The sequence below is a fragment of the Macrotis lagotis genome, chromosome 5 (genome assembly GCF_037893015.1).
Source record: "Macrotis lagotis isolate mMagLag1 chromosome 5, bilby.v1.9.chrom.fasta, whole genome shotgun sequence".
Classification (NCBI taxonomy): Eukaryota; Metazoa; Chordata; class Mammalia; order Peramelemorphia; family Peramelidae; genus Macrotis; species Macrotis lagotis.
The window spans coordinates 262,288,051-262,298,337 of record NC_133662.1 but is presented as its reverse complement, the minus strand read 5'-3'; the positions used below and the strand labels follow the sequence as shown (position 1 = coordinate 262,298,337).

General features: G+C 50.7%; 1 protein-coding gene across 1 annotated transcript in view; it reads left to right on the top strand.

Annotated features, from left to right (window-relative positions):
* Positions 1-1,700: 1,700 nt before the first annotated feature.
* ARMC9 (armadillo repeat containing 9) overlaps positions 1,701-10,287 on the top strand; it is a 123,250-nt gene continuing 114,663 nt past the window's right edge. The window contains exons 1-5 of the mRNA XM_074189669.1: positions 1,701-1,806; positions 4,234-4,317; positions 5,283-5,408; positions 6,817-6,987; positions 9,706-9,861. Of these exons, the coding sequence (XP_074045770.1) occupies positions 4,267-4,317; positions 5,283-5,408; positions 6,817-6,987; positions 9,706-9,861 (504 nt within the window). The 5' untranslated portion in view covers positions 1,701-1,806; positions 4,234-4,266. The remainder of the gene's footprint in view (positions 1,807-4,233; positions 4,318-5,282; positions 5,409-6,816; positions 6,988-9,705; positions 9,862-10,287) is intronic.

Sequence of the window (10,287 nt, the reverse complement as noted above, 5' to 3'; positions counted from 1 at the left end):
CTGAGGAGGCGGCTGGGGGCCCAGGGGAAAGATGAGCATCAGCTCGGGAGTCAGGAGGACCTGAGTTCCAATCCAGTCTCAGATAGTTGACACTAGCTGTGTGACCCTGGGCAAGTCACTTAACCCCCCCCCCCCCCAGACACACAGACACACACGCAGACACACACGCACAGACACACAGATACATGCACACACACAGACACACACAGACACACACCGACATACACACAGACATACACAACACACACAGACACACACAGACACACAGACATACACAACACACACAGACACAGACACACAGACACATAGACACACATACAGACACACACACAAACACAGAGACACACACAGACATACACACAGACACACACAGATACACACAGACATACACAACACACACAGACACATAGACACACATACAGACACACACACAAACACACAGAGACACACAGACATACACACAGACACACACAGATACACACGGACATACACAACACACATGGACACACAGACACACAGACACACATGCACACAGACACACACTGACACACATGCACACAGACACACACAGACACACAGGCACACACAGACACACACAGACATACACAACACACACAGACACAGACACACAGACACACATGCACACAGACACACACAGACACACAAATACTTGCACACACACAGACACACACAGACACACACACACAGACACACACATACTTGCACACACACACAGACACACACAGACACACACACACAGACACACACAGACACACACAGACACACACAGACACACACACAGACACACACATACTTGCACACACACAGACACACACAGACACACATGCACACAGACACACACAGACACACAAATACTTGCACACACAGACACACACATACTTGCACACACACAGACACACAGACACACACACAGACACACACAGATACACACAGACATACACAACACACACAGACACACACAGACACACACAGACATACACAACACACACAGACACAGACACACAGACACACATGCACACAGACACACAGACACACAAATACTTGCACACACACAGACACACACACACAGACACACACACATACTTGCACACACACACACACACACACACACACAGACACACACAGACACACACAGACACACACAGACACACACAGATACACACAGACATACACACACACACACAGACACAGACACACATGCACACAGACACACAGACACACAAATACTTGCACACACACAGACACACACACAGACACACACATACTTGCACACACACACAGACACACACAGACACACACACAGACACACACAGATACACACAGACATACACAACACACACACACACACACACACACACACACACACACAGACACACACAGACATACACAACACACACAGACACACACACAGACACACATGCACACAGACACACACAGACACACACATACTTGCACACACACACACACACACACAGACACACATGCACACAGACACACACAGACACACACAGACATACACAACACACACAGACACACACAGACACACACACGTATCTTCATTCTCCTACTGATTGGGGGGGGGGGGCCGGGGCGCTTTCAATCAAACGGCCAGTCTGGGCGGGGCCTGAGTCCTCAGCGTCCAGTCAGGACGAGGGGCCCGCCCCGCCCCCCACGTGACGCGGACGCCGCCCCGGATTGGTCGCGGCCGCAGTTGCCCGGGTGACGGCCGAGCGGCCTGGCCCGGCCCGCCGACCCCCCGGGCCCCGGGCCCAGCTCCGCGGGCAGGTAAGCGGCCTCCGGCGCCCCGGCCCTCCCGCCCCCCGAGTCCCGGGGCTCCCGGCCTGAGGCCCTGGGGCCCCCCAGCCTGGGGCCCCTCCTGGGTGACGGAGCCCCCCTGCGCCCCTCTGCCGCGGGCCGGGCGGGGGTCTCCGTGGAGCGCCCGAGGCGGCGCCGCCCCCATTCATTCATTCCTCCGCCCTGCGGCCTGGGCTGCGGGGGCTGCGGGGGGCTGCGGGGGCCGCGGGGGCCGCGGGGGGCTGCGGGGGGCCGGGGAGCCGCGGGGGGCGGGGGCTGTGGGGGGCCGCGGGGGCTGTGGGGGGCCGCGGGGGGCTGCGGGGGGCAGCGGGGGGCCGCGGGGGCCGCGGGGGCTGCGGGGGGCGCGGGGGGCTGCTGCGGGGGGGCGCTGCGGGGGGCTGTGGGGGGGCTGCGGGGGCTGCGGGGGGCTGCGGGGGGCAGCGGGGGCTGTGGGGGGCCGCGGGGGGGCTGTGGGGGGCCGCGGGGGGGCTGTGGGGGGCCGCGGGGGGGCCGGGGAGCCGCGGGGGCCCCGAGTGCCCCCAGTGCCCTGCTGCCAGCCCGAGGGACGGAGCCCCGCAACCCGTCCCCGAGCGCCCCGAGGCAGAGCGCGTGGGGCCCGGGGGGGGCCGCGGCTGGAGAGAGGCGCCTGCGCACAGGCGGCCGAGGGGGCCCCACTCCCGCCCTCCCCGTGGTCTCCCCGTTTCTGCCGCCCTCCTGCCCGCGGCCCAGGGCTCCTGTCCTCACAGGCCCCCCTATTCGACGTGGGGGGATGGAAAAGACCCTGGGCTTGGACTAGGAGGTTGGTCTTTGGGACCCCATTTGGGGTCCTCCTGGCAAAGGCCCTGGAGGGCCTCAGCATCCCCTTCTCCGGCTCATTTGACAAACCAGAGAACTGAGGCAGACAGGGTGAAGTGACTTGTCCAGGGCCTCTGAGGCTGGGTTTGGACTTCGCAGGGAGCCTTCCGAGCTGGCCCGCAGCACCTCCCTGACCCGGCTAGCCCGGTAGATGGACCGGCTTAGATGGGTACAAGTGGACTGGGGGGGGGTTGTGACTTCCAAAGTCTTCCAGCGCTAGATCTGCAGTCCGTTTTACTCCAAAGTGGTAGGCACTGATGAGGAAAAGTTGATTGAACTGAATTTCTTGAATCATCTTTTGCCAGAATTGATCTGAAAAAACACCAAAAGTAAAATGGGACTTAAAAATCTATGCTATGCCATCAGTGCAACAACCAGGGACAGAATGCCATCTGTATCCAGAGAAAGAACCATGGAGTTTGAACAAAGACCAAGGACTGTTTCCTTCAGTTTAGGGGGAAAAACCCCTGATATCTTGTTGTCTAATCTTGCTATCTCTTATACTTCATGTTTCTTCCTTAAGGATAGGATTTCTCTCTCATCACACTCAACTTAGACCAACATATACCATGGAAACAATGGAAAGACTAACAGTGCCTCCTGTGGGGGTGGGGAGAGGGAAGCAAGAATGGGAGGAAAATTGTAAAACTCAAAATAAAGAAAATATTTTCTTTCCCTCAGACTTTCTTTAAAAAAAAATCAAGGGTCAGCTAGGTGATGCAGTGAATAGAGCACCAGCCCTGTAGTCAGGGGTATCTGAGTTCAAATCCAGCCTCAGACATTTATAATTACCTAGTTGTGTGGCCTTGGGCAAGTCACTTAACCCCATGGCCTTGCTAAAAAAAAAGAAAAACTATAAAAAATATATGCTATGGGGAAAAGGAAATTATGTATCCTCTAAAAAAAATGAAGTCTCCCCTCTCTCAAGTAATATTAACATGTTTTTGGTAGGAGAAAAATGGATTCAATCTTTTCTTTCTTGGTAGCTATTTAAACCAAATGATCCAACAAAAAGTAAGATGTGTAACAACAGACTCATAGATTCATAAAATCTTAGATTTGGAAAAGATCTTTGAAAGCATGAGATTTAGCCACCTCATTTTTCTTTGGGGAAACAGATAGGAAAAATGACTTTCTCAAGGTCACAAAGAAGGACTAGAACACAAGACTTCTGACCCTTCACAGATTATGCTTAGCATCAGCATGTCGGGAACTTGGAATCTGTTGGGAATTTGGAATCTAACTGGGAATGGTGATCCTGGGGTACTTAGACATTAACCCCGTGAGAGGTAGGGGAGAAAAGACTTTTTTGTTTGTTTGTTTTTTAGGTTTTTTTGTAAGGCAAACAGGGGTTAAGTGGCTTGCCCAAGGCCACACAGCTAGGTAATTATTAAGTGTCTGAGGCCGGATCTGAACCCAGGTCCTCCTGACTCCAGGGCTCGTGCTTTATCCACTATGCCACCTAGCCACCCCTGAAAAGACTTGTTTTTAATTGCAATCAGTCTTTATAGTTTCATTGATGGCTGAAATGAAATGATTTACAATGTTTTTCTTGTTTTATAGATTCGTCTGTTATGAGAACATCAGGGGTTCAAAATGGGAGACATTCTAGCATCCGAAGCTGAATTGCTTGGACTGGTGAAAGAGGTAAGCATTTGTGTATTGGTTGATTTGTTTGTTTATTAATTCATTCCACAAACATTTTCTAACTGTATAATACATGGGCAGTATGCAAAGACAAAAGGACCTGCCCTCAAGGAGCATCTATTCTTTGGGGACACGGAGAAGAAGGTGAAAAAAGAAGAGTTAATAGGAATCATTTACTAAGCAAATCCTGAGGTTTTGAAAGTCTCCATCGAGTTTTATGCCTTAGGAAATTCTTTGGCAAAGAGAAAAGTGTGAGGTTGTTTTTGAGGTGGGGGAGCAGCAAGGATGATTTCATGGGAGAGGTGGGATGGGACTGGGGCCAGAAGGAAGCCAGGGAGTTGATTTGGTCCCTAAATGAAGAAAAACTAGGGAGGGTCTTTACAAATTCTTAAATTCTTTAGTTGAAAACCTTGGGATAAAAACTGTAAGTTGATGCTTTTTTTTACTAACTTCATTACAGAATTTGATTGACTCTATAGGGCTGAGCCCAGTGTTATGAATAGAAGGTCTGGTCTCTTGACCCAGACTGACTGTGTGGCCTCAGGCAAGTCCCACAGCCTGCCTCAGCCTCTGAAGGTCCTGCAGGCTGTCTGTCTGCATCAGGAGAGGGAGCTTCCACACTGGGAGCATTCTCTGCAGATGAAATTCCATAATGAGAGCCTCAGGGGTACTGAGATCCTCCAAGTAGGAAAAGAAGGCGACCTCCTCTGTGTTAGACTCTGTGGGGGATTGACAAAAAAGCTGGGACTCAAGTGGGCTGGGAAGGCGTGGATGGCTGCATCCAGAAGGTCCCAAATCCATCAGGATATTAAAAGATTGAGGTCTGGCCTTGGGTCCAGCCCCAGGGGAGGGGTGAGATGACTGGGAGTCAGACTTTGATAGAGCCAGCCTGCTCCAAGCTCTGAGCCTCGAGTCTTCACTGGGACTGTGACAGGCACTAGAGCTACCTCCTTTCTTTTTGACAGTATTTAGACTTTGCTGAATTTGAAGACACCGTGAAGACATTTTTAAAGGAGTGCAGAAGTAAAGGGAAACCATTGTGCAAAACCCCACCTGGCTCTTTGAGAGATTCAAAAACACTGATCATCCAGGTAAGGCCTCCTATTGGTGACCAGAGCACCCCTGTCATCTTGGAAATACCAGGCTCCTGGGCAACTGTCTGGGCAGGGGACTGGAGCCTGTTTTTGTTCTGAAAGGGTTTAAAAAACTGGCTCCACATAATGTTGTCTCCATTCCTTTGCATCCTGCTAGGAGACTGAGGTATTTGGGCCTCCCATGGGTTTTTGGGAAGAAAGAGCCAAAAGGCTTAACTGACCCTGCAGGGAGACCATGTGACCTGTCCAAGCCTGTAGTATTGCACCTGAACAAAGAGACTTGCTGGGACAGTGGACACCAGACCTAAGTAGCCAAAACACCCTCCAGAGTGTGACCTGGGCAAGTCCCCTGACCTTCTGGAGCCTCAGTTTCCTTACCTGTGAAATGAGAATGACATCTGTAGTAATTAACCCCCAGGAAGTGTTTGGTATTCTGCAAAGTGTTTTAGGAGTATGATGCAGGGGTATTATTTTATTACTAAATTGAAAGAATCGAATGAAAAAAAGAGTAAGGGATGTTGAATCCTGAAGGACCAGGGTGAGGCACCCAGAGCCAGTGGTTACTGCAGGAGTTGGGGGGGCCTGCTTCATCTGGCTTTGGGTTTTGTGGAATGTGGTTGGTTGGGTTAATTGTTGAGAGCCATGGGTCATGTTTTCTTTGTATTTGGGGGGCCTGAAATTGGGGGTGTGGTTGGGGAGAGGTACTTTTGGCCATTTGCAGTGGGGCCAGGCCTCCTGTAGCCCCTTGGCCTCAGTGGACCCACCCTAACCAGCGCCAGCCTCCTCTCCTGTCTCTACTCTGTGTAGCTGGCCAGCCTCCTGGGTATCCCTGCTTATGGTCCAGGCTGGGGTCAGCTTGGTCAGAGCCCAGGAGTCCCAGGAGGTGACGCCCCCTCCCCTAGGTGAACGAGACCAGCTGTCAGCCATCAGCATCAGCTGGGGCTGCTCATCTGGGGCCCTTGACCAGGTTCTGGCCTCTGCTCCCTTCTCACCAGCTCTTCTTAGGGTCAGACTTTTTTTTTTAGTCACCCACAGGGGCAGCATCACTTGCTGTTGGTTCTTTGTTTTTCCTCCACCTTCTGGTATCTTTTCATAGCACAGATGTGGCTGGGGCTGCTCAAAGGCTGGGCCAGAAAGCCTGTTATTTACTGCCTGTTGTCCTAGTGCTGTGCCCCCCCAAGATCAGAGAGCATTGTAGGCCTGGGGCGGTGCCCTTTGGAGCCCACCGACTGCAGAATGAGTCAGGGAGAGTTCTGCTCTTCACAGTCTCGTCACTCCCCCATGTTGTTCTGCTACAGGCCTGGCAGAGGAGAGCCCACAGAACAGGGGGCTTCCTACCCCAGGGCCTGGCCGTGAGCAGCCGGGCTGATGAGGTTTTTAAAATCAGTTTGTCTTCTCCCCACAGAAAGATCTAATTACTGCATTCGATAATGGGGACCAGAAACTCTTCTTTGACTTGTGGGAGGAGCACCTCCTGGCCTCCATCCGAGAAGGAGACACTCTTGCCCAGAAGCTGGAATTCTATCTCCACATCCACTTTGCCATCTTCCCGCTGAAGTGCCCCTCAGGACAGCCCGTAGGTTTGGGCCTAGGCCTTGGTCTCAGTTTCTTCCCTTGTGCTCAGAGTGGGGGATGCCTTCTGACTTTGGGGTTGGTGCTTTTGGGGCCCAGAAAGGGCTTTTCTTTCCCTTTGGGAGAAATTCATTCTCTGATTTGAATGGAGATTAAATAGCAACAGTGATTCTAGAATCAAAGGGACAGATCATTTTAAATTATCTCTCTTTTTTAAAAAATAAGTTAGAATAAGAATTACTTTACTACATCCCTTCAGTGCAGCCCATGCTTTTGGCAGCTCTATCTCAAGGGGCAGAAATAGGTGGGCCATGGGGCAGGAGGGAGGAATGATTCCTCTGGGAACTGAAGGCAGCTGCTTTGGGAGGCTGGCCTCTCGAGGAGCCCCCAGCTGGGTCCTGGTCACAGGAGTCGACTGGACACACTAACTCCCCCCCCAACCTTGTTCTTTGGTTCTGCAATTGCCTCTCTGGGATGGGGAATAGGGATGGGAGCAGAGAAGGGGCTTCAGGACCCTTGATTGGTTGGGTCACAAGTAAGCTTTGAGTGTAGCCTTGGACAAATACTGGCTAGGCAGCAGTAGAAGGCCAGAAGGTGCCAGCCTGCCTTGACAGAAGGTACCACCCATGCCAAAACTCAGTTCACCCTGGAGAGTTAATGCATCATGGGTAGGCCTGGCTTAGCTCTCCAAAGGGCTGATAAGGCTGGCATTTGTACAGGGTCAGGAAACGTGTAGGTGGCAGAGGAGAGGCAGGGAAGCATTCAGCATTAATTAAGCACTTGCAGTGTGCCAGATTCAGTGTTGGGATACAAAGAGAGGGCAAGGATAGTCTCGCCTTCAGGGAACTTCCAGTCGCAGTGGACAGCTTTGTCCAAACAAGGTTTAGACTGAGTTAATGGACAGGGGGAAGGTGTGGCCAGAAGGAATCATGAAGATGTGGAATTCACTGGGTTTGAGGGAAGCCAAGAAGTAGATGTGGAGGGAGCATCCCAGGCAGGGGCTACTGCTGGAGGAAATGCCTGGCATCAGGAGATGACATGGCAGGTACGAGGACTTGCCTTGGTGAGCTCCCAGAGCCTTGGTCCCTCCAGAGTGCAGCCAGCTGTGTCCCCGCTCATCTGGGTCGTGTTGGCCCAAGTGGGGGGCTGACCCACAGCAACTTAACAGCAAGTTCCCAAGCTCAGGCTTTGCTTGAATTGATAAATGCTTAATTATGAATGAAACATGTTAGGTCAGCTGCCTCTTGAAATCCTCCCTCATGGAGCTCACCGTCCAAAATGCATGGACAACTTACTGCTGTCATGTAGGGGCTTGGTCCTGGGGCTTCATGGATCTAGGGACCCCCAGGTGAGGCCATGCCCTCTGCCAGTGCCTGTTGGCCACCAAAGACTTCAGAGTAGCCCAGAGTATTGGAAGTTGATGCAGATTGCCCAAGGGGGCATAATCAGTATGGGAAAGGGCAAGACTCGAACCTGGTTCATCCTGCCCCTAAGGCTCTCTCCCTGCCCACTCCCCTAGGAAGCCTTAAGAAGGAGAAAAGAATAAAGTTGTTGGGCCCAGACCTGCAAGAAAGGAGAGCACTTAGAGAGACCCAGGATCCATGGGAGGCAGGGAGGCATGTGATGTGGGGCGAGGTTGGAGAGCACGCAGGAGGAGGAGGCGGCTCGGGCTTCTTGGAGGGGCTGGAAGAAGAGCAAGGTGGTGAAAATTAGACACTCTTGGCATCACTTGAGTGTTCCCAAGCATCGACAAAGTAATCAGATAGCTAGGACTGGAACAGAGTGCTTCCCGAGTCCTCTTCTCTCAGCAAGGCCGAGAGCCAAGGGAAGTCAGACATGGCAAAGCCCTGGCTGCATCCTTGTTCTCTGCCCCCGCCAGAGCTTCCAGCTGTCCTTGGTGTAGTAGACCGATAAGTTCAGCATCCCTTCATGTATGTTTCTATCTGTTGTTGGGTGGGGGTCAGAATCAGCATTTTAGGGGCATCATGATATTCTAGGGAGGGGTCATGGAGAAAGGGCTGGTCTTGAGTCAGAAGACCTGGGTTCAAGTTCTGCCATGAAGGCCCAGGAGCTGTGGTCATGAACCAGTGGGCCCCACTAGGTGACTAAGGCTCTCGGCAAAGTCAGGAGAAGGGATTAATCTACACTTGAAAAAGGTCTTTTCCTCCATGCAGTTGACATCCCAGGTCTGGACAAAAAAAAAATTAGATTACATTGATGTCCTGTAATTTATTGAACTGTCCTTCAACTGTTGGACAGATTGTTATTTCCAAATTTATGCTATTACAAATAGAGCTGGGTTTTTTTCCTTTTTATGATTATATGATTTTATGATTAGTGATAAGAGCTTTAGGATCAAAGGATTGGTTCTAAATCAGTGTTTATTACTCTCCAGAATGTTTGCATTAAAGTACAATCACACCAGATTGTACTGGGGGGCAAGGTGTGGAAGTTTGGGGAATAATTAAATTGATTTAAGAGGATCAACTTGTTTGGCTAGTGATCAAAAGATGTTTCAGACACACACACACACACACACACACACACACGCATTCACATATCCTTACATACCACAGACACACACACACACACACACACACACACCTTCAAAGGAAGGTACCACTGCCAAGTGACTTTTAGACAGCCGAGAGACATGAGTTGACCCACCAAATGAATGCTTCTGGTAGTGACCCAGAGATGAACTTCTTCACTTACTCCATAGGACAGAGTGGAATTTGATGAAAGGATTTCTTACTTCAAAGCCTACCTGGAGACCAAAGGAGCAGCGCTGAGCCAGACCACAGAGTTTCTTCCATTTTATGCCCTTCCCTTTGTTCCCAACCCCATGGTGCATCCTTCCTTTAAGGAACTCTTCCAGGTAAGAACCAGCCTTTGCTGCTATTGTGTTTTTACTCTGAAAGTTGGTGGGTTTGAGATGAAAGTTAGAGAAAGTAAACTTTCATTATATTACATTAAAGAAGGAGGACCCAGATGATTGGTTAGAGTGACTGGGCAGTATGATTTTCTAGAAATAAGGTTGTTGCATTTGATCACGAGACACCGATAATGATGAATAATTGTGGATTGTAGATCATATAGATTTTCATTTGTTAATTAAAATTCTCTGTTGCCTTGCATTGGATTTCTTCATTGCCTGATGTTCTATTTCAGACTGTTTGTCTGTGACTATGTTAATCCCATGTCCTTTGGAGACATTTTGGGCCATCACATTAATCAGAGATTTTGAGGCTTTTAAAGTAATTTTTCTTTCAATGATATTACTCTTTTTTTAAATGATATTTTA